The 23,726-nt window shown below is 38.8% G+C and overlaps 4 protein-coding genes across 9 annotated transcripts in view; 2 read left to right on the top strand and 2 right to left on the bottom strand.

Annotated features, from left to right (window-relative positions):
- LOC112574879 (dynamin-1-like) overlaps positions 1–8,695 on the bottom strand; it is a 38,041-nt gene extending 29,346 nt beyond the window's left edge. For 5 of the 6 annotated variants that reach the window (XM_025256216.1, XM_025256215.1, XM_025256213.1 and 2 more), the window contains exons 1-3: positions 8,491–8,695; positions 2,552–2,625; positions 312–461 (exon numbers count right to left, since the gene is read on the bottom strand). In XM_025256216.1, the coding sequence (XP_025112001.1) occupies positions 312–461; positions 2,552–2,625; positions 8,491–8,654 (388 nt within the window). In that variant the 5' untranslated portion in view covers positions 8,655–8,695. Of the gene's footprint in view, positions 1–311; positions 462–2,551; positions 2,626–3,391; positions 3,459–8,490 lie in introns of those variants that run through there. The other variant, XM_025256219.1, reaches the window with a different exon arrangement.
- An 863-nt stretch (positions 8,696–9,558) lies between these two features.
- Positions 9,559–11,715, top strand: LOC112574883 (40S ribosomal protein S9). The gene is made up of 5 exons (XM_025256228.1): positions 9,559–9,688; positions 9,923–10,141; positions 10,343–10,529; positions 11,213–11,316; positions 11,597–11,715. The coding sequence occupies exons 2-5, from the start codon at positions 9,928–9,930 to the stop codon at positions 11,662–11,664; spliced, it is 573 nt and encodes a 190-aa protein (XP_025112013.1). The 5' UTR covers positions 9,559–9,688; positions 9,923–9,927; the 3' UTR covers positions 11,665–11,715.
- A 1,853-nt stretch (positions 11,716–13,568) lies between these two features.
- Positions 13,569–17,605, top strand: LOC112574884 (40S ribosomal protein S9-like). Its single transcript, XM_025256229.1, has 5 exons — positions 13,569–13,628; positions 15,126–15,343; positions 16,207–16,393; positions 16,628–16,731; positions 17,455–17,605. The coding sequence occupies exons 2-5, from the start codon at positions 15,130–15,132 to the stop codon at positions 17,520–17,522; spliced, it is 573 nt and encodes a 190-aa protein (XP_025112014.1). The 5' UTR covers positions 13,569–13,628; positions 15,126–15,129; the 3' UTR covers positions 17,523–17,605.
- A 121-nt stretch (positions 17,606–17,726) lies between these two features.
- Positions 17,727–22,995, bottom strand: LOC112574881. The gene is made up of 5 exons (XM_025256222.1): positions 22,827–22,995; positions 21,120–21,476; positions 20,566–20,722; positions 19,027–19,121; positions 17,727–18,588 (listed from the first exon to the last, which is right to left on the bottom strand). The coding sequence occupies exons 2-5, from the start codon at positions 21,453–21,455 to the stop codon at positions 18,052–18,054; spliced, it is 1,125 nt and encodes a 374-aa protein (XP_025112007.1). The 5' UTR covers positions 21,456–21,476; positions 22,827–22,995; the 3' UTR covers positions 17,727–18,051.
- Positions 22,996–23,726: the final 731 nt, after the last annotated feature.

Here is a 23,726-nt window from a genome sequence, read left to right as displayed (position 1 = left end):
TGTTAAGTTAATAAAAAGGACATTAAAAGTACACGATCTCTGAATATCCACAAACCAAAATTGAAATCGTCAGAGACGGTGACAAAGTTCTGAATGAAAAGGTTTTTAAAAAAAAATAAAGAAAGCTAACAGACAGCAAAGACTTGTACCTTGTATTACAATGTATTAAAAGAAATACAGAAATGGTGTCACTTGTTGGGAAAAATAAACAAAAATCATTTATTCCAGGATTAAAATTAATTTTTCTACAAAAAAATTTGATTTAATTCTGCCCCTTGTCAAAAGGTTCACTAAGATAAAGTTTAACCTACCATGAGGGGAGTATACTCTCAAGTTGATAGGAATATTGGAAATGCCTTTGTTGTTGCCAGTAACACGATCTGTCTCATCTTCAATTTCCTTCCGAACCATATTGAAGTCTGTGAACTTCTTACCTTTGGTGTGCACAAATTCTGCATATTCTGTAAACAAAAAAAGTAGGAAGTCCAAACAAAAATGCCTTTGAACTGTCTGCTTAACCTTATGCTTGCTTCCTTTTTCTGTAGATATTAGAGTCCTGTGCATAAAATTATAATTTTGTAATAGGATTATAGTGGCACCATAATTTTTTCATGAAAAAAAAAAACTACAGTGGAACCTCGGTTAGCGAACGCCTCGGATAGCGAATTTTTCGGTTAACGAACAAAAATTTCGCTAAAAATTTGTCTCGGATAGCGAACAAAATTTCGGATAACGAACAAAAATTTCGTTAAAAATTTGTCTCCGATAGCGAACAAAATTTCGGATAACGAACAGCCACGTGAACCACACGTGACCGACCAGCATGTAATCATTCGCGCTCGAGACAGTTACGATCAGTCGTTCCTTACCTGTGCGCATCCTTCTTATTTAGTGCTTGTTGTGCTTTATTTTAATAAGATAATCCTCAATCATGGCTCCAAAGAAGATTAAGAGCAATTAATAGTAGTGAGGTAATGACAAGGACGCGGCCAACAAATGAATTGAAACAGGAAATGATTTCAAAGTATGAAGGTGGCATGCGTCTGTCGGATATGTGATGTCGTATTACCGAAGAGTTTTTACAAAAAAGGCAGAAGAAGCAGACACTGGACAAGTTTTTTTTCTTCAACCTCAAAGCTACAGAAAAGGAAGTCCCCCGATTTTATAATGTCACGTGTGCTCATGGAGAGGGGATTCAAAGCAGTAATTCCACCCATTCCTCCCCACACCTGTTTCCAACCACGCCGTCAAAACGGCAAGTTTTCTGTTTAAATGCTTTCGTTAATGTTTCTATGTTTATTTAACTCCGTTTATATTGCATTATAACCGTTCTCATTAAAACAAATACCTATATATATATACAGCCTGTAACTTTCAAATAGCGAGTCAACAGGGGCTGGGAACCAATTAAATCTATTTCCTTTATTTCTTATGGAAAAATTTGTTTCGGATAACGAACATTTCGGTTAACGAACAGCTTTCCAGAACGGATTAAGTTCGTTAACCGAGGTTCCACTGTATTTCTGAAATGGAGAACAGAAGTGCTGTAATAAAAGCCTGAATTGCTTGCCTGTCATTCGTTCTCCTAAATTTGAGTATATGTAGGATCAAGCTAACATAGATGTCTACTACAGTCACCCTGATTACATACATTCTATTTTTCACTCACATCACCCAAACTCTACAATTCCAGTCTTTTCATTCTGAAAGGTAGGAGTCACACCCACATTAAAAATAGTCAATCCAACAGACATTTCCTAACATTAGTAGTTTTAACTGTAGAACATACATTACACTCAATGAACTATTCAAAAATTTGTTTCACTTTTCAGAGCAGTAATTATTGCTTCATAAGACAATGGTGTACCTTATACCAACATTATTTCAAATGGGTTTTATATATTTATAGATTCATATACACATTTTATGCAGTTATAAAAGATCTTTAGCTCTACATGCCATACAAGTATTCTTCAAAATCCCCCCTTTCTTTTTAACTATTCAGGAAACAGAATATTCAATGACAAGAAAAAGAAACACATTAAAGATATAATGTGTCATTGTATGCCAGTTCATTGAGGCATTTGGCAATGTCGTAATCTCACTTTGGGACTTTACTGGACTTAAAAAGATTAGAAATAAGGACTAGGATAACCTACTTTGTCCTGATTCTGACATACAATCTGAACTGAATGTCTAATTACCTTAGTTCAGGGTTCATGAAACAAGCATGTAAATGTGCTAAATCTCTGCTTTAGACAGATTTAACGGACTGAAATAGGACATGATGTCCCAATTAGATGCTTAAAACCATGAAATCTATCTTTGAAAGGGATCAGGGTCCAATGAATACTTTGGGTTTTTTTTTTCTGATGTGTATGCATGCGTCCATGTGGACATGAGAGAGAAAGAATATGCCTCTCATCTAGATAGATATAGTTAGTGGGAATGAAAGGTTGTGCACAAGTAGCACTGAAGATTAGTAACCAGAATGGAAAGATAGTGAATGACGTAATGATTGTTTTAATGAGCAAATGAAAAAATATCTCACCAGTTCTGGAGGTGAAGAGCTGCAAGACTAGTGGTCTCCTAGTTACTATTCCAGTACCTCTTGGCAAAAAGTCTCTGCAACGGTAGGAGAAAGAATGAAAATCACTATGTGATTCTAACTATTTTCTTCTACCACACTACAGCAATAATAAATAATAATAAATGCAAGACTTCTGAAGTCTAAAACAACAGGAATGACACAATCATTAACACTACAATCACTTGATTGATAATCTCATGTAATGCTGCTCTTTCTGTTGCATGACATTGTCCCCCCCCCCACCACCACCACCGGAAAAAAAACCACACCAACTTATTTTCCACATTTTTTATGCTAGAGGATAGAGACAGAGAGGAGATCCTTTAGAAGATTGGCAGAGAAGATGAACTGGTTATGTGGGTGTCACGACAAGTCAGACTTCATAAACCATCTTGCAAAGCATTTTAAACTTTAGCCTCCTAGCATACTAATGTAATTGTGCCTGAAATGAATCACAACATCCTGTCAAGGGTCAATAAATTAAAAAGATAGCATCAACATTTTCTATTCCTTGTTCTTGAAAACAAAGTGACCATATTGTATTGTCTTTTCTTTTAGGACTTATTATACAATGCAATACAACTTTATTCCTCTGGTAGAGAAATTACGATGGCTTGTTCGCTACAAGCATGCAGGAGAATTTAAGAAATATTTTTTCTTTGACATTTATAATGATAATCAGCTTATACGCCCCAGGAAGTAGCTTTAGCAGACAATGCCTGCAACTGATGCAACAGAAGTCTTGGTTGATCACTGCACCATCTGACTTTATTTTGGCAATGAAACAGCAAAGGTGCTCACCTCAACTAATTTCATAATCCCACTATTTAAGTTGTCTTTAGCTGATGTGCATGACCCCATGTCACAGCATACGGATATAACAGTACAAATTCTCTTCCTCTTAGGTTCTGGTAAACAGGATGGGATCATCCCAAAATTTCTCTGGTGTAGGCTTTTCTTACTAAGCGATACATGCATTACCGTTTGCATTATTTTCAACCCATGCTTTGGACCTTACAACATCTCAGCGAAGGCAGTTTGACCAAAAACAAATGAAACCATACCCCAAACATTCACAGCTATGAAATAATTTAATGACCTCCAGATTTGGACCAATCCATCAGCACAGACCCTAATTATTGCTGCAATATTGGATAGGGTATGCTCAAGTCTTACCAAGGAAATAGGTAACTTCTCTGAAATTTTTGTCGCAGATGGACAAACTATAATTTCTGAGCACAGAAATTTACATGAATTGCCAACTGTGAGAGAGGAACTGTATATCAGCTGTTTAGTCATAAAATAATTGAAAGATCACATCTTTTTTTGGCAAACATTAATCAACAGGCTACAAAGAGTGCAAAGATCCACAGACTCCATAACAAGCGTTAAACGTTCAATAGGCTTATTGCCTGTAACAATGAATTTCTGGTTGAAAAGCCGTAACCAACACTATTTGTATTGATCACAAGGAAATGTCACCACATGAACAATCTACAGCGTCTGTGGCTCATTAAGCTGATGAAGTGGCTCCCTTTCTACAAGCAGCAAGGGCTGTATCATGGCATACTAGATCAACTATGCAAATGCTAAACCAACCATGCAAATGCTGAAAGCAAGATTAGAATCTTGCACACATCATCCTGCTTGGTGACAGGCATTGGGCCTGTGCAACACGACAGACCTTAATGTGTAAACCTCAAACATTTTCTTCCCATCAACAGTAGCCATCATGTTAAAATATAGCAAATATTTCTTACATTAATGCCTCATAAAACTGGCACCAGCTCTGTGTCTTTATCCCAGTGAAGTACATGTAAGTAAAGCTAAGCCATCCCAAAAGAGAGATTGATTTTATATAATTTTTAATTGCTCTACTTGCTCAGGAACGGAATGGGCGAGCTTATCATTCAAGCATATTATGATGGGTTTGCAATGTGATGTTTTACTAGGAATCATACAAGAACTAAAGAAATAGCATATTTAAGACGATTAAATTATCCCATTTTACAACTTACCAGGTAGGGTGGACCATGAAATAGTTGTAAGAGGGACAGACTTTGCATTCAACAATGCCACAAGAAACTGGATTACAAAACTATGCACACAGGCACACATATATGGACCCTGTGTGTGTGTGTGAGAGTGAGAGTGTGTGTGTGTGCTTACACAGACATGCAATAATGCTCATGTGTGCATAAATATGAAATGTACACACACTCACACAGACTCTTGGAACAAAACTGCTTCTAAACCATAGACATAAAACTGAGGCATATTAGGGAAGACACTTTTTCATCAAGGCATCCTACAAAAGTTCCCTAATCACCCAGAAGAAAACATTCCTGCACTAGCAGTTGCCCAGAGCCTGTTGCAGAAATCAATAAAAAAAAATAAAAAAATGGCCAGCCAGTTGAAAAAGGTCCTGAACGGACTAACCCATCTACTGAGGCAAGAAACAGGCATATCTCAGAATTACTATCCAAGAAGTTGAGAAGGATATGCTGAAAACAGGGTTGAGAATTGTTTAACCTAAGCTTTAAGTCTAAAAATACTGGATGACAAGATGCTTATGAAGATAAAAGAAGGAAAAAGGAGAGTGCAGAGAGGAGGAAAGGGGGTGAGCTACAAGGAAAATCAATAAAAGGTTTGCCAGGTGAATGTAATGCTCCACAAGCCAGCTGAAAGGCAATATCTGAATACCACAGTTGCAAAACTGATACCTACGGTTTTTAATCAATGCAGCGCTTTCTGCCAAAAGTTTAGCATATTTAAAATTATGTAACTCAATGATGCAAGGAACTGCGAAAGGTTCAGTAAACTTAAATTTTTTTATATTATTAAACAATACATATACAAAACATAAAAAAAGACTACTGCATACATCAATTTACATAAATAGATCAACAAACATATCCCTGACAATGTATACAAAAACTTTCCTCCACCTTGTCATACCTTAGCCTATGAAAGGACCAGTTGACACTATAGAAACAGCATAGGTTGTAGTGGTTTGTCTTTAACATTTAGTTGTAGCTTACACAAATACAGATAGCTTTCAACACACGTCAATAAATAACACATATTTCAGGCACTCCGCACATTTCAACCATACACTTGACTTATATTTATTTATAAACATATGACATTAGTTATATCCGAGGTATAGCTCACCTACATATTATCTTCAAGTATTTAAATGTTAAATAGTGGAAGGAAAACATGTTTACTCACAAACATTTTCAAGTAGGTATAGGGTATCCAGACTACAAGGAGACATAAGGGATACATGAGACATAAGGGATACATGATTTCTTTTGCACAGATACATAACAATATAAGTATGCATAACAAACAAGCAATATTTTACCATATTGCAACATAAAAAAACAAACATATGCACAAAAATTCAACAAACATTTTAAAAATACATCCATCTGCCCAAAGAAGCCAACAAAGTAAAATTTTTCATATAACAGAAAAGTATTTGGGGTTTTTTTTTTCCAATCTCACACAAATAAAGCAATCATCATGGAAGGCACCTTGGCACTTCCAAAAAATATGCTGAATATTTTATTTTTCATCTCTGCAAAGGTTGCAGACATCATCTTCTAGTCCCATATGGAATAATATTACTTTTGTCCCCAGAATTCTATGTAACACTCTGATTTGAAGCCATTTTAATTGGATATCTTTTACATTAGCCATTGCTTTAAATATAACATGCCAATCAACATTTCTATTTATCCTTTCATCCCATTTTAAGCAACAGTTTGATTAGATATCATTTTATCATAATATAGTCTTGCTCCTTTCTGCACTAATCGAATTATTCTTATAGTTTTGTTTGTGTCATATGTAGAAGGAGATAAATCTGTTTTATTCATTCTATTTAAGTTTATGTATGGTAAACTGTTAAAAATATCATTTTTTTATCAGGAATATAAATTGCAGGGGCTGTCATGAAAAACTGCTTAGCTGATTCCTTAATGATCTTCTCAATGATAGGAGACTTGTTCTTTAGCAAAAATATGATCTGCAGAATATAGTTTTGCTTGTAATTGTAAATGGGAAACAGAAATAAAGAAGACAAACATACTACAAAAGCAATTGGAACACTCTCTCAGATATAAATGTCAGTAAGATATGAAGTAGAGCAGGCACACTCACAATACACCTTACTTTTCAAAAAGAATGTGACGAATTATTAAACATTGTAAAACCAATAAATAAGGAGAACTTTGTTTAGCTCCACATCTTGCTCATCACATACACTTGCTGTTCCCACAAATCATTGCATTTGTTTAGCCCTTTCATGCACACACTGTGTTCAGTAACAGAAGAGACACACATTCATTTGCTAACCCAAAAGTCAATGTTACGTTTGATAGACAGAATGTAAGAAAAATAGAAAAGGGAAAAAAGTGTGTATACTAGTAAATTGCTAGATTACTCTCAAATGTTCTGGGAAAAAAATCACATTGAATGAAAGCAATTGTGCTGCACACTATTACAATAACATTAATAAACTCTAGTGTCAGTTCACTACACAGTATACTAGCTTCCTGTTAGCCCACACAATAATTTTATTAAACTGTGGCCCCATATGGTAATGACATCATGGTCTGTTAAAACCAGCATATGTAATAGATGAGCAGTCTTTTCTAGCATGACGTAGACAGATGCTTAGGAACTTGGGAACATTTCCTGCTTAGGAAATCTTTTTGTTTTAACAGCTTTTAATTTTTTGTGAGGATTAATTACAATGAAAATGTGTTTGTGTAAAGAACACATGTTTACGCTGAAAGAATGTTTATAGAAAGCAATAGATGCCATTGCACATTATCACTAAACCAAATTCGCTAGAGATAGCATTATACTTTTAATTATAAATGAACAATAATACAAATTTGATCTTAAAAAATCAAATTAAATAAAAAAACAAATATTTTGCATAAATTAAAATTGAACGATTACAAGTTTTATGAATACACTAATCACTCGCCACCTCGTGCTTTACCTATCGCAGTTTCGATATTTTGCGGTTTTTTTAAGAAATTAATGGGAAAAATGATTCGCGGATCTATGTTTCTTCATGGTAAGTACATATTACGTGATTGTTCTTTTATTTACTGCAAAGGTACAATACATGCGCAGAACAGTGTGGGATTAGTTACATGTATTAAGGAAATGGGAAAGGTTATGTAGCGTAAAAGTGTGGGGGAGGGTTTATAAAGCCTTAATCTAGCATATAAATACATAAATAAATATAGCGTTTCTATTTCACGGATTTTAGGTTATTGCGGGTGGTTCTGGAACCCATCTCCGGCAATAAACCAGTCTATACATACATCAAATCAAACTGATAACCCTTTTGTTTTCAGATAGTAAAACCCTGTTTACTGCTAATGAATAAGCTAAACAGTCTTGAAAATAAGGTCTTACTTGCTTATCATTATCACACTTTTTACTAGTCACAAAAAGGCTGGGGAGTGGTGTTATGTATTATATTTGTTGTATTAATAAACACTTATGCCTCAAGCAGGTACTGCAATGAACACATTTTTCTTTAATGCCTTTTTTTTTCTTCTATTAAAAGGAAGTATCGAATAGGTCTCCTTGCGCTGCGTTTTACTGTTGGCCACGTGCTGCTACCTTAATTTTTCAATTGTCGTGTGATTATGACAGAACAGGTGACGCCCCTTTCTTCGTTGCTAATAGCTGGTACTTTCTATCTCATCGTAAGAAAAAGCATATTAAAAAAATCACAGTTAAACGACCAGCAAACGAGTACTTAAAATATACCATTATCTTTCTCTTAGCCGTGTGTTTTAACGTGTAAACAGACGCACGCTATCTGCATAAAATGTGTATGTCATTACCGGAAGTGTAAAGCTCACCTGCCAACAAAATTCTCGAGGACGCTGCTTTTCCCTGCACTTTGACTTCCAACTACAGCGATTTGTGGTAGATCAAGGGACAATGGTATACCCAGCGATGCAAATACATCTTGAAGCTTGTTAACAATTGGAATAAGCTGTTCCATGCCAACGTTACCAGACATGTTTGATGAGTATTGAGAGTCGACGCCGCTACTATGTAAGTTTCATACATTTGACATAGCGGAAGAACCTGAGTGTGACGTCACCAACTATTGATTAGTAATCTCCCTTGTATAGCAGACGACAAACGATACGCGACCCGATTCTTTGTATTTTATAAACAAAACCAGAAGTTTGATAATCTAAATAGTCAATTAACATTTTTGTTAATTAAAGAATAATTTGATTGAGAAAAATCTATTTTAATGTAATATAAATGGTCAGCTTTGTTCATAAACCCCTTACTAATGAGAATGCATATCTACAAGTTAACAGAACGATACATTACCGTACTGTTTTGTAGACAAAGTGATATCAAGTCAGAAGGATATATATCTGTACAGTGATCGACATATTAGGCGAACTTGTTAGAGTAAGGTAAATGGAATGATAATGGCCGATGCTGTAAAGTAGTAAGGTTTATAATATCCTAATAATTTTTTTAATCCTTAAATTCTTATTATTTTAGTAAGCGAAAGATGTGGAAGAAGTAGTGCTATCGGTGGAGCAATAGAAGGGGAGATAAAGAAAAACCAAGCGCGTTGTATTATACACTTCCGTAGTACGTTCTAGTTTCGAAAATAGCCGGAAACCACTACGCAAAGAAAAGAAATAGTGCTCTAAAGAATTGACCTGCGTGTAAAATTCACTTAACTTACAAAATATATTGCCTATAGATCCTCTAAAATAATACCTTATACACATGATCATAATTTAATTTGCTTAAACACTTTCGTAAATCTCATGTGTAGAAATACAAGTTTTAGCATATTTGCTAGTTGAAATCCATACTCAAGCATAGGAAATAGTTCTTTGTCTAGCATTTAAAACCAAAAATATGTTAGAAGATATAATTGTATCCTTTTGTTTTTTACATAAAAGGTTTTATTTGAAAAACAGCTGGAAAGTATTTTGCGCCTGACGTAAACAAAATTGATTTCATTGTAAAGTAGTCCCTTACCCTCATCCGTTCTTTCAATCGGATGTTCTCGAGCAGGTAGGTTGGTGATACGTGTGTCTGTGCTTATTGGTTTTTGTTGAATTCTGTTTTCGTTAAAAAGTTCTAATAAAAGTTTCTAAGAAGTCTAAAACGTTAGTTTTCTTAAGTTGTTAGTTCTTGTACGCAAAATTTGTCGAAAATGTAAATATTCGCGGAGACATGTGCTCTACATGTAACGGCACGTGGTATTTCCATGCTCATGGTCTGTAATTTTATTGTTTATTACTTCAGATACGATGAGGCTCAGGACTATTCAAAGTAAGACATGCACGACACCTCGGCGTCCCTTTGAAAAGGAGCGTCTCGATCAGGAGTTAAAGCTGATCGGCGAATATGGTCTTCGAAACAAACGTGAGGTGTGGAGGGTGAAGTACACTCTGGGGAAAATACGAAAAGCAGCTCGTGAGCTGCTTACGCTGGAGGAACGAGACCCAAGGCGTCTGTTTCAAGGTAAAATAACGTAAAATATGTTGGCTCATAGAGTGCATGATTAATGATGTAGATAAGGTACAATTTTCGTTTCTGTAACATAGAAAGCGAAATGAGGTTGAATATGATCACTTTGTGCATAAGACTGTGCGTGCCTTACAGCCGAAAAGTGCCAAACTAAACTTTGATGTTAAAGTGCAAGGGTTTTCGTGATGTTTTCAGGCAATGCGCTGCTTCGCCGTCTAGTCAGAGTCGGTGTGCTGGATGAGAACAAGATGAAGCTCGATTACGTTCTGGGTTTGCGCCTTGAGGACTTCCTTGAGAGACGTCTCCAGACCCAAGTGTTTAAACTTGGTCTTGCAAAGTCCATCCATCATGCCAGAGTTCTCATCAGACAGCGCCATATCAGGTTTGTGTCTGGATATTTTTATGTTTTTTCAACAATTTTCGCAAGTGACATTTTGGTTGCAAAGAAAAATATTTTTTCTGTTCATAAGTAGAGCATTATGAACATTATTTTGAAAGGGTTTTTTGGTCCTTGGAATTAGTTAACATGAATTTTTATTATCATTAAGATGAAAGGCTTAACAGATTCTTGTCAGAAGCCTATGTGTTCTCAGTCCATATCATAATTTGGACAGTGCCAGATAAATGTGTCTGTGCATATGGATTTTTTTTATACTGATTTTTCATGTGACAGATCAGGCCACTGGGGTGTTCAGTGGCCTATGTCTGTTTCCAGTGGTGGATATGAATTTTTAATATGACGGATCAGGCCACTAGGGTGTTCAGTGCCCTATGCCTGTTTCCAATGGTGGCACTTCCATTCACTCTGCTGACTTGGTGTAGCATTGATAGGCCACTGGGGTAGCTATAACTAACGTGAGTGAATTCATCAGCTGATTTGCAGACGCCATATTGCTACTTATTAACCAGTATGGCCAAAAAAAAAATAGCCTATTTTTTCAGTATACATAATCTGGTGTGATCATCCAAATGCACCCATTTCCCAAAATTTCTTTTTGCCTGGTGGTTTGAATGTGTTTTAAATATTAGTTGTCAGTTTTGCAGAAAAAAGGATTTTATTTTCAGAGTCCGCAAGCAGGTGGTGAACATTCCTTCTTACATCGTGCGCCTTGACAGTCAGAAGCACATTGACTTCTCGCTTAAGTCACCATATGGTGGTGGTCGCCCAGGTGAGGAGGCTTTTTGGTGGCTTTGCTCTTAAATATTGATTGCATCTGATATTTCAACTTTGATGGCAGCTTAACTTAAGTATTGGCATTCATTTATTGCTTTTATTATTATTTTAAGAATAAGTTGAATTGTGGTTTGGGCTTGTGGCACAATTTTCTGCAAAATAGGGTGTTGAACCAATGCTGGGTTAACGTTCTCAACACTTTTTAGATTAGTTGTGGCCTGTACTGTCCTGGATTTATGCATAAACTATAAAATCCCTTCAAAAATCTTTTTTAGGCCGTGTAAAGCGAAAGAACTTGAAGAAAGCACAGGGAGGCGGCGGAGCCGAGGAGGAGGAAGACTAAACATTGACCCTTCTGAAATGGGAGAATAAAATGTTCTTTCTGCTTTACAAATTGCTTTTATGTTTTCGCTGTATAACATCTGTGTTATCTTCTGACAGTCAGTGTGTTGGGTTCCATAACAGCGGCTATTTGCTGTGTCGTTATTTGGAGAGTGATTTTGTTTTGTGTTGTTGGTCTGCAGCACATTGTTGCTATTCTTTCATGATTGACATTTGTAGGTTACAGGGCTGGCTGGCACAACGTAAAACACCAATTTTTACCCCCCACCCCCCACTTGACATTTTTAGGTATTGTTCAAGGCTAGTGATATGTGTGTATCTCCTTAATGGGTGATCCCTCAGCCCGATCCACTGGAAGAAAATCTATGCCTACTACCATCAGATAGTACAAGGGCAATAACTAGAGTATTTGGGTGCTGTTCAACCTGCCTTGAATGTATTAAAATCCAAGATTTAACATAAATGTAGATGGACTTGTCTTGCCACTTGGCAGGCTCGATGTGTTTACACGAGTATAATAATTCCTTCACTCATGTCATTTGAACCAATCCCCACATAATATTGAGGACCAGTCATGACACACCTACATTCAGTCAGAAAAAAGCTCTTAATTCACAAATCGGCTTCCTCTGCATTTTTGGTGGAACCAGGTACATTAGGGAAAATGCTGAGCACGGGCATCGGTGGCATACCACGACTAAAGATTAAATGCAAATTTGTTTCCTATTTCTACTTGAACAACATGCTATCGTCTAAACCCCGCTCTCACACGTGTGAAGGGTGGTATGTCCTAACAAAAGTGTTTGCTTTTATAGTGCTTTATCCTGCAAATAAGTTCATTGACCAACAGAAGATCATGATGACATGAAGCTCACAATTGTGTCGTTAAGTCTGCAGGTCGGGAATGAACCAAAGAAGCAGCACATTCCAACCTCACAATGGTAGGCTCGTCAACACAATCACAAAACACGAGGAAGACATCAGATAAAAATACGACAGATGTGCCCCTTCCAGCCAGTGAGGCGAGGAGACATCACTCATCTCATGAATAACTAATGCTTACACATTTTGAGAAAAATATCAACAATTATAAACACGTTCTTAACGAGCCATTGAACTCAGAAATGTAGAATAAAAATCCCACGTAACAGGACGTAGGTTCTCCTTATATGACTGTATGTAGCTGTCTTTATAGGTGGAATGGAAAAAATGATAGTTAAATAAACGCAGGAGTGTTCACACGCGTGATCAGAAGAACCAATAAGGTATCTGTAGCAGAGCTGAGAGCTTGCAAGTGAAGATGGTGTCGGTGGTATGTTCAGATTAATGAGTTTGGGAAACGAGCAGCCGAGTTGTGAATGAAGTTCTGTGGACAGCCCGCAAAGAGGTTAATTGAATTTGTCTAACAAAGTCTGGCTTGAGAAGATATGGCAATAGGATGTCCGTTTTGATTGCTAAACTAAAGTTACGAAAGAGATATCATCAACGCCAACTGTAACAGGGAGAACAGCATCTTTCAAAGGATTAGAGCTGTTTTGTCTTTGTTTTAGATTATTTTGCATCATCCATCTGAAATACACAGCTTGTGACGATGTGGGCTTGAACTGGAAAACAGATGGCATCAGCATGTAACCATTATTTGCAAACGATGGACCAGAAACGAATAAGCTAGCTTGAATCGGAGCTGAGAATTGCTTGGTGCACATATTAATTAATGAACAGTAAACGAAAGAGTCCTATGTAATTTCTCTTATTAAACACAACATACAACATTCTACAAAACCCTTAACTTTTTCTATATGAACAGACGCGAAAATAGACGAGATTCTCAGCAGCTTTATTTTACCTTTACAATCCCTTTCAGTAGGAAGAAATGTATGAATGAAGTCAGTCGGCGTAGAAATATTGTAGGAAAGTAGTTCGACCTGCCGTGCTGTCTTTCCTTTGGTGGTCTGTTGGAAGAAGGTACGTGGTCATGTTCTCTCATGATTTTACAATACGTTATGCTAACTTTATTCGCTTTATTCTTGTGGCGTTATAAACTTCAAGTTTAAACCCCTCCGTAAGCTTTCATTTAATTTCGATAATCTAAATACATTTTGAAATGTGTTGAAGGAAAATGAAGAAACCACGCACGTGTGAGCCATCTGTGTGTGCGACTCACGTGGTTGACCTGGTGGAATTTTTCAAAATTATCTTCTTGTTGCTGTTTAATAGCTATTCATGTGGTGCTAGCTAAGATCTGTTATAGGACTTTGATTCCACAACCGAGAATTTTGTCCAGAAGTAAAAAGAATAACAACAAAAACACGGTAACCCAGTTTCTAAGGGTGGGTCAGGGAAGGGCAGAACTTGACACGAAAGACGTTGTGGTTGACGTACCCTCTTTCCACCCGACCGCCACCTTTTTCTTCCCTTCACCCACGCCCCCACACCTTGCACCCCGCCTGAAACACCCAAACCGCTTGACGTTAGACAGGGAATAGAAAAATAATTAAATCCAACATAGGTATTTCCTTTCACGTGAAAAGTCTCGTGAAATTCAAGGCACCTGTACACAGCGCTTTGTGCGTGACCCATGCACAAACAGTCAATCATGTGGACCGCTATTCCGAAATACAGTAAGCTCGTATTTCTAGGCTTGAATTGCTTTGCAGTAAGGACGAGACAGGTGTGTGTCTTCGTTGACTTTCTGTTCTTTTTTTTTTTTTATCTTTTCCTTTTTATTTCGTATTTCACATTAACATTTCTCGATTTCTTGTGCATATCACAAGCTTTTCTCGCAATTCAGACTTCAAGATTTTTTTTTTTTTTTTGTTTTGCGAATAAGATCCTATTTTTTTAACGGTAGCAGGTGAGAGGGGTGAATAGCAGCGTGAAAATGTCTCACATGGAAAGTTAAAATGTTACATTGAGGATTTGAGGTAATTTTTTTAACGTAAATGAGAGGAGACACAATGGCAGCATGAATATTGCACGGCTGATGTTTATTAGTGGTGAGTGGTGTCGCGGTGTTTCTTTCTTTTTGCTCTACTGGACCCTAGACCAAGAAGATATGGGGGCAAACACAACACTATGGGCAATGCAGATTGAGAAACATAACCGCAAAAAAATGGAATGTCACGGTGATTAAGTGAGGATGGTCAGTGAGGATTGGGCAGAATAAAAGGTGGTATGCGTTACCATAACTGGTGAGAAAAGTGTAAAGATTCAGCATTTTTTAAAATTCCCTTTAATCCTCAAAGAACATTGGAAATATCAATACATGTGATAAGAGGAAACAAATACGAACTACTCTACAACATCTACATGTATAAAGACGCATGCAGGCGCCTGGCGCGCGCGCGCGCACACACGCACACCACATCCAACTCATAATAACAGTCGCCACAAAACAAGACGGTTCAGAAAAAAAAGATTTCCTCGAGATCTCGCTCAAGTCTCGCGCTTTCCCCTTTGCAGAAAGATGCGGCTGCGGAAGGTGCAGAACAAGACGTGCGCCACGCCCAGGCGGCCATATGAGAAGGAGCGGCTGGACCAAGAGCTGAAGCTCATCGGCGAGTACGGCTTGCGTAACAAACGGGAGGTGTGGCGGGTCAAGTACACCCTCGGCAAGATTCGCAAGGCCGCACGAGAGCTGCTGACACTGGAGGAAAAAGACTCCAAGCGTCTATTCGAAGGTGGGTTTTGATCGGTGGCGCTGAACTACGAGGGCGGCTGAGAGCTTTATACTGGGTGCGCAAAGTAGTCCCAAGAGGAAAGAAATGACTGCGCAAGTTGACAAAATTAAATTTCTGCGCCATAGGAAAGGAGCGGAAAGTATCTTCAAGAATTTCTTTCCTTGTTTCAAAAAAAAAAAAAAAACAACAACAAAAAAAAAACCAACTAAACAAACAAACTTATGCACAGTTTAATAAGAATAGGTAAGTTTGAGTAAATCTGCTTTAAAAATTCGCAAGATGATTCACAAATGAAGTTCCTAATAGGTCACCGTGAGACAGCTAGTAGCACTGCATTACACCAAAAATTCAAACTCCAACCCACCCATCCAAAAAAAAGTCTTAAGTTGATGAAAAAATAGTATGAGAAATTTGTGGCGCATGTCACTGTGTTGGAAAATGATGTGCTCCTCATCGAAAAGTGTCTCTGGTTCAAGGTGACTGTCATTGTTTTGTATGACCATATAAGTTCTCTGATCAGTGTCACCATTGCTGGGCGATGCAATATTCATATACACGCACTAAACGAACTACTGCTTTCGAAGAATGACAACAAGAATATTCAGGAAACTCTAAACTTCCTTTCGATTGTTGGTTTGATCTTTGGGTACAAAATTTTGTGTTTGAAGACGTCGACCAAAATCAATAGTGGAAGTGAGTAAGGTGAAGCTATGACGACCTTAGTGGTCTAATAAGTGAAAATTAAGATTTTTAAAAGTTTTATAAACAACTGGTTACGTGTATACCCCTCCACACACCAAAAAAAAAAAAAAAAAAAAAAAATGCAATATATCTGTGCAATTATATTGCGACTTTCTTTACAGGTAATGCTCTCCTCCGACGTCTCGTCCGCATAGGTGTACTTGACGAGAACAAGATGAAACTCGATTTCGTCCTCGGCTTGCGGGTGGAAGACTTCCTCGAGCGCAGACTTCAGACCCAAGTGTTCAAGCTTGGTCTGGCCAAATCCATCCACCATGCCCGCATCCTGATCAGGCAGCGCCACATTAGGTGGGTGTGTTGGCACCAATAATAAAAATTGTCTTTGCACAGACGATCAAGCAGAGATGCATTTACTGGTCTGCCTTCAATGAAGACATTTTTTAGGTGGGTGGGGATGAAGAGGATATGATGTTTAGGCATTTTTAAAGCTAGTCATACTAGGGTGGTGCCTTAGCCTTTCTTTTAGAAGTGATTCAAGCTTTTGATGTTTGTGTAGTATTCAGTAGTGTGACGTGTTTGCAGAGTCCGCAAGCAGGTAGTGAACATTCCCTCCTACATTGTTCGCCTCGACAGTCAGAAGCACATCGACTTCTCACTCAAGTCACCTTATGGCGGTGGCCGAGCAGGTAAGGCTGGGAGTGTGGAGTGGGGGAACTCTTGTGATGTAGCGAGTAGAGTGGGCTGCGGGGTGGGACGTTTGGAAAGATGCTATATCAACGTGTAAACCAAGCGTAATAACTTTTACAGTACCTTAGGCTACATACTCAACATTTTTACACAAAATCAGTGAGTTCAAAATTGTGAATGGTTTTGCAGTTTACTTTTTTCACACTTCCTCCAATCTGCCTATATCTAAAAGGTTCACGTCTCCGTGACACTTCTAACAAACTCGGGAAAAGGACTAGGGTGAGAGGGGTTAGGCATACTCAGATACTTCAGTACAACACATAAAGTAGTTTGCAGTTAAGTTTTTACATATGGTTTTCACATATCCCATAGTGGAATCTGTTTACATTTAGGAGGCCTCACGACGCCATGGCATTTTTTGAAAAATGGAAAAGGTGGCTAAAATCAGTGTTAGACACTGGGTCAAAGATTTTCCCCCGGTCTCAGTGTGTGTCATGATGTCCATAACAATATGTCAGTGTAAGCCCTCCTGAAGAAAAAAATTGTTCTCGACTTTAAAAAAATGTATCTGCTGACACCTATGTACTCTCACGTCTGCTTAGGGAGGGAACAAAGTTGACATCGCCGGTCCACTTTGAGGGGTGGTGCAAGGGGCGGCTGGCTATGGGACCGTTGTATAGTCTTAGCCAGACAGTGATGTCTAGTTTTGTATTTGTCTGCAGGTCGGGTAAAGAGGAAGAACATGAAGAAGAGACAGGGCGGTGATGCAGCTGAAGAGGAGGAGGATTAAAGACTGTGCACGAACCGGCTGTGCGTTCCGCTGTTTTGATGAATTAAAAAAAGTGTTGAGGAAGTAAACCACTTATACTGGGATGTTGGAGTTTCAATCTAGTTTCAATCTGTGTGTGAGCGCGCTCTAAGTGCTTCACTAGTCAATCGAAGTTCCTCATTTGGTGCAAGGAAAGATTGTGCATGCTCGCTTTCATGCACAACTAACAACATATGTTTACAAAGATTGACTAACATCAAAAACCATGTGCACAAACTGTTTAAAGTGAGGGGAAAAAGTGCCACGTACGAGGGGCGTAGACATTCTCAGAAAAAAATGGCGAGCATGGTTTGAAAAAGCTATGAGTAAAGTGGCGATAAATTCTAGGGTGAGCTTATTAGTTTGCTACAATAGCAAAAGTACGTCTGGGTTAACGTTCATTTTTCACGGTTTGCTAACGTTTCGGCCATTGTAGAAGGATCCACTAATCTTAAACTTACCTACGGGGTTATCATTCAGGGTTTACTCTTTAATCCTGTAAACTTGGAGATTAATTTTCGACATAAGATGAATTCTTCATGAGAGAAAATTCTAAATAATCTAGAATTTTGACAGCGTTGACAGGCCAGGTCATTGGAGTGGCGAAAGGGCTGAACCCGCTGCAGTCCGCACCAAACCACCCGGCATGCTTACGACTCTCCACGCAAGCGTTGCTGTCGTTGTCCGCGGTGGAGAAGAGGAGGGGTGGCACCGTGCTGAAACCGTTACCTGCCTGCCCGTTCCATTCTAGCGGAACGTAGTGCAACTCGTACGACGTGCCCTCTGACCCAACATTTAACGACGCGTAGTCACGATGCGCGAAAGTGGCGCCCGCGGGTTCGTCGTACAGCATCTTCACGATGAAGTGATAAGTCGCCTGGGAGGTCAAGAGGTGAAGGTTGTGCAGACCGATGAAGTAGTTTTGAGTGGGTGTAGTGTCGTCGCCGACCCAGCTCTTTGCCGCTGACCAGTTGAATGCTGGGAACGTGAATGTGCTGTGACGTTGGAGAACGGAAGTGATGCCGTTCGCTACGAAGTAGCACCAGACCTGTAGACAGAACGTCAGAGCGTGCTGAGGGGACAGAGGTCACAGCAGGGTTACCCGCGTCATGATAAGACAGGCATAGACAATGATGGGGTTAGAGGGTGAGGTCGGTTGGAGACACGATGTCAGAGATAGTGTTCCGGTGGAGTACGAAAGCAAATCAAATATGAAAGTTTATTTTAATTAAGGTAAGAGAACAGAACAAAACTCTTATGACTTTGTTGCAAAAATTGCAGGGAATAAATATCTTAAAATAATTAAACTCCCTCGTTTTTTGTTTAAAAATTATTCCCCCCCCCCTCACCTTTAAGATGACTGCCCTCGAAACGTACACCCAGTTCTGAAAGAACAAAGAATTCTATACACTACTTTTAACTGCCAGTTTAAATAGGATGTAAACATTAAACAAACGTTTTCAGCGAGTATCGGTCCTTTGCTTACCAAGAAAGAAGTCGTCGCATTTATGGGCTGGATGGGATAGACACCATCAGGAGAGAAACTCGTTCGTCCTCCATTTTCCATCGCGTCTGAGCAGTCTGAAGGGAAACAATTCGCGCTACACTTTCAGGCTTTATCATCGTTTAAAATGCTAGTGGTTTTCAGGATTACCACCATCCCCATCCCCTTACATCTTTCGATCTTCACTTCTACAGCATCAGCGAACTCAACAAAGTAGATACATAGAGAGGCTTTGTTAATGTGTTCCATATCTATTTGAATTCCTGTTTTATTCTTAATCTTACTGTTTCAATCGTTCTCAACAATTCAAAAGATATATCTCCATCACAGCTGATTGAGCATTAATTGTATAGTAGAAATGCTCTTTTGAACTACGTTTCCCTTCGTTTAACTCTATTTTAAATTATTCACTTATTTGATGTCAATTTGCAGTGCCTCTTTGCCACAGATGGCTTCAACAATTTTCACTGCAAAGAAAAAAATGCTCTTTGAAACAGCTTCGTCCAAGTCTTCTTGAATCTTTCTCTTTGTTGATAATGAAAGGTACCTCTTGGTCACAGCTTATTGGCACAACGGTAATTGCTTGTTCAGAGTGAAGTACATTATCGATCTGTTTATCGATTGAAATGACGGACATTTTTGAGCTCACGGCGAAAACAGTTTGCAATACAGAGAAAAACAAGAAAAAACAAATATTAATTTCAGAATAATAGATGCGCTACATAAAATAATAGACACAGAAAGTGAGAGACAAACGCAAAGCATGTCGGTACAAATGAACTCATGAAGAGACGAAAGCTCTGTTGTCTTTTTGTGCAATCGATTAACTCTCCTGTCCACACTACGAAGACAGCTATTGACAAACAAATAGTGCCATAGCCTATACTATAGTAATTGTATGGGGCAGTAAACATAAGTGGTCCACCGCGTATAGGGGGCAAACCCTCTTCATTCACCGACTTTATCATTCTTCCCTGATCAGTCAGGAAAGCAGGTTTTGGAATGGGTAGAAGGGGTTTGAGAATTATTGCTCGGAAAGAGGAGTTTTCCAGCCACAAGCCGAGCAGGCCTCGAACCAGCGAGCGTCTGCTCCACCAGGTTACGGATCTTCCCCAATAACTTTGATAGCTTTGTACCGGCAGGGCTTCTGCTTACGCAAAAAATTGCGTACAGTACGCATTAAAAGTTCGGAGGACCCCTACAGTTTTCGTCAATGGGGTCCCCTTCAAATTTGGGCTAAGAACAGGGACCCCTTAAAAATCTGAAGAAGGGGTCCCTGGGACCCCAAAGAATTTAGCCTTAGTAGAAGCCCTGTGACTACCTATTGCTTTCTTGATTATTTATAATTGTTCTCTGTATTGTTTATAACGAAATGTAAGGGCTTATTAACCCCTACCCCGACAAAAGTGTTTACAATACAAACTACAAATAAATGGATATTCACACAAAAGAAAGAAAACACATTTTATAAGTCAGAAAGAACTAAAAGGGGCCTTTTTTTATAGCAAGGTTTTGTGCTACCTCTGATACGCCTTTCACACTTGTTGCCAGCAAACTCAACGGGGCATGCACACCGATTCATGGAAATGTTGAAGACGCCACCGTTTTCACAGGTCTCGTTCAGGGCAACAGACTTCACACCTGGCGTCGTGGTGGCTCCCTCTGGTGACGGGAGTTCCTTGCAGTAAAATTACGTTACTCTTTAGGCAAGAACGTGACAGGCAGACAGACAGACAGATGGACGTTGGGGGCACAATATGCAATATAGATAAATCAGAGTGTAGTGATATTTGTTTGTGGCTGTGAGGTTCTTCAGGATACCAATACAAGTCTACACCGTGTAGTCGATCATTTCCATATTTGGCAGGAATATTATTTTGGTTCGGGTACGTGGTTCCAGTGTATGTTTTATTTTCATGTTTATTTTTTCTGTTTTTACATGTTACCGGTGGTTACAAATAAAAAGCGAAAAGATCTACGCGGCAGAAGACACTGCGACATATATTTACTATTGTAATTTGAGATGGTACCACTGTGTGTGTTTGAAATGGCCGTGTACAGGTACAAACGCCTACCTTGTGCAGGTACGCACACGAAGGAAAAGTTGCCGTCTCTAGCCCGCTCTCACAACGGCCGGGATTCTGGCTGGCCAGGAGGTCGCACATGACCCGCGAGGGCATCAGGCGGTCCGGACAGACGTTGACCGCCTTGCAGCGGATGTCCGTGGAGCAGAGCACTGCGCATGTCAGGCGAGACTGTCCGCGGACGGCCGTTAGCACAGGGTAGTGGTACATCAAGCCATCCGGACACTTCTTGTATTGGTCCGCAGACACCACCAGAGCCCAAACTACTACCACAGCAGCGGAGATGAGAAGAAGACTGTTCATCCGGGTTCTTCTCGGAACAGTCATAATGCTTTATTGTCGTGGTCTCTGGGACGGAAGAAGTGGGAAATATGAAACAACAAAAATCATCATCATGATTGAGTGCAGACAAGGATAGCCTCAACAGTTAAGTACTTGAAGAAGTAGTTTTCCCAAGCACACAGTCATTTCACAGGATTCTCGGCGACTGGCTGCTCTTCCTTTCAATTTGTAGTCTTGTCAGACCTCGGATGTTTGCAGGATGATATGGGTGTCTACCCATAGACTATGATCTCTAGACTGAAGATTTCCTCGAGTTCGGCGGCAAGCATGGGCAGCTTACACTACAAGCAAAATAAGTCTGTGTGTCTGCCCTTTCACCCTTTTCATGAAGGGGTGCCATTAATCTGAATATACCCGACAGTACGTGCATTTCACGTAACAAGTGTGTAACTCGGATCCTATGCCATCATTCGGTTCTCGAGTAACTCCTAACACTGTTAATAATAGATAACAGGCAAACAATATACTATGAATACTGTATTCTACACTGCAACACAATGTTTTAAAAATATATAATTATATTATTAACAATGAAGGGTACATGCAGAGTCTCCAAATAATAGTCCGCAATTCTTCAGCGCACTGAAACTTTTTACAACGTTTAATGTTTTTATAAATTGGTGTAAATATTTATGGTATCAAATGATTAAATAGTTTATTAAAATGTATTTTATGATGAATTTTTTTTCAGTTTTCTTAACATTTTACGTCTGCGCGTGTCGTATGCTAATTTCTCACAGCAGGCCGCAAAATTAAACCTTAATAAAACCTCCACTTCATTATTGATGACCATAACGAGAAAATAATCGCAAAAGTGAAATCCGTGAATTTTGTATAAATAAGAGAAATGACTAGTGTGAGAGAAGAACTGTGTAGAGGACTGGCTAGAGTAGAGAACATATTCATTGTCACATATTCCACAAATGCCAGTCAACAAAAAGCGAGTTATTAACAGAGATATGTTGCGTTGTAGAAGAGCTAGTGTTATCATTGACGAGAGTTTTGGTAAATTAAAATATATTGTTGAATATGTGCTTATGTTTGAGGACAAATTATGTGAAAGTCAGGTAAAATGAAGACTGATAATTTACAACATTGTCTACATCAGCTTTCGTCAGTTAGGAATATGACAAAATTAATTCATTATCACACGACTTTAATACTAGTATATATTGAAAGACAGGAAAATAGAATATAAAGAAAAAGAAAATCATTTTTTGAAATCTTCGTGTTGAATTTATTATAGCATAATCAGAATGAGCCTGAGAGTGATTTCCGAATCAGAGAGACTAGCAAGAAAATGTTTGAACAAGCAAGCATACAAACAAAGTGTGAAAATTTCCATTTAAGTCTTACCTGTACCTCATACAGAAAACAGTTCTAGTACGACAAGTACTTTCGGCAGTAGTTGTTGCTTTCCGGAGGCGTTACACCAGAGGAGTAGAAATAAACTCATGTTTATATATACGATGTGGCAGGTGATAGTGGGAGGAGCCTTGCTGATGCTTAGTTCTAAGACGCTGCCGATGTAGGGCCTGGTGGGAGGGTAGGGGAGAAAGATGACTAGGAAGAGGGTAAATGGGAGAGAATTATCTTTTAGAGAGATCTTACCGGGGGTGGAGGGTAGAGAGGGTGTTGGAGAGAAATATGACAGGATAGCAAAATAAATAAGAAACATAAATATATAAGAAAAATGTATAGAAAAACAGGGGGCTTGGGGTGATGATTATTATGATGATTAACGATGATTATTATTATTTCCACTCGTGCCAGAAGTAGGTGTTTGAAGTGGTCTGACGTATTGTTCCACCATACAACCATCCATGCATCTCCTCCTTAGCCGCCGAGAACTTTTCTTTTCATCTCTCCCGTCTTCTCTACCTTGCTCCAACGAAGCAAAGACGGTTCAGTCACGCCACAATGTCAGTTGATAATAATAATCGACTGATGCCGTGTTGTACCTGTCGATCTGGGACTGCTTCTGATGGTAGTGGTGGTGGTGGTCTCACATACTCGTTCACGAGTGTTAGATGACATTTGCTTGGCATCTGATGAACTAGAGAAAGAGAGCGTCAACAATACGAATTTTAGGCGGAGAAATAAAGAAGGCACACTATGACTCTCAGACTTCAGTCGAGATGATACTGAAATAAAATACTTGTCAACGTCTCGCGCATGGATTTCTCGAAGTTAGCGATTCGCTTCTCTCAATCTAACGGTAGATTTGTTATCTTTATTTATTTTTTTAAATCTTGT

Source organism: Pomacea canaliculata, linkage group LG11, assembly GCF_003073045.1.
Source record: "Pomacea canaliculata isolate SZHN2017 linkage group LG11, ASM307304v1, whole genome shotgun sequence".
NCBI classification, from domain to species: Eukaryota; Metazoa; Mollusca; class Gastropoda; order Architaenioglossa; family Ampullariidae; genus Pomacea; species Pomacea canaliculata.
The sequence above is the reverse complement of the archived record's forward strand: the minus strand, read 5'-3'. Positions and strand labels throughout refer to the sequence as shown.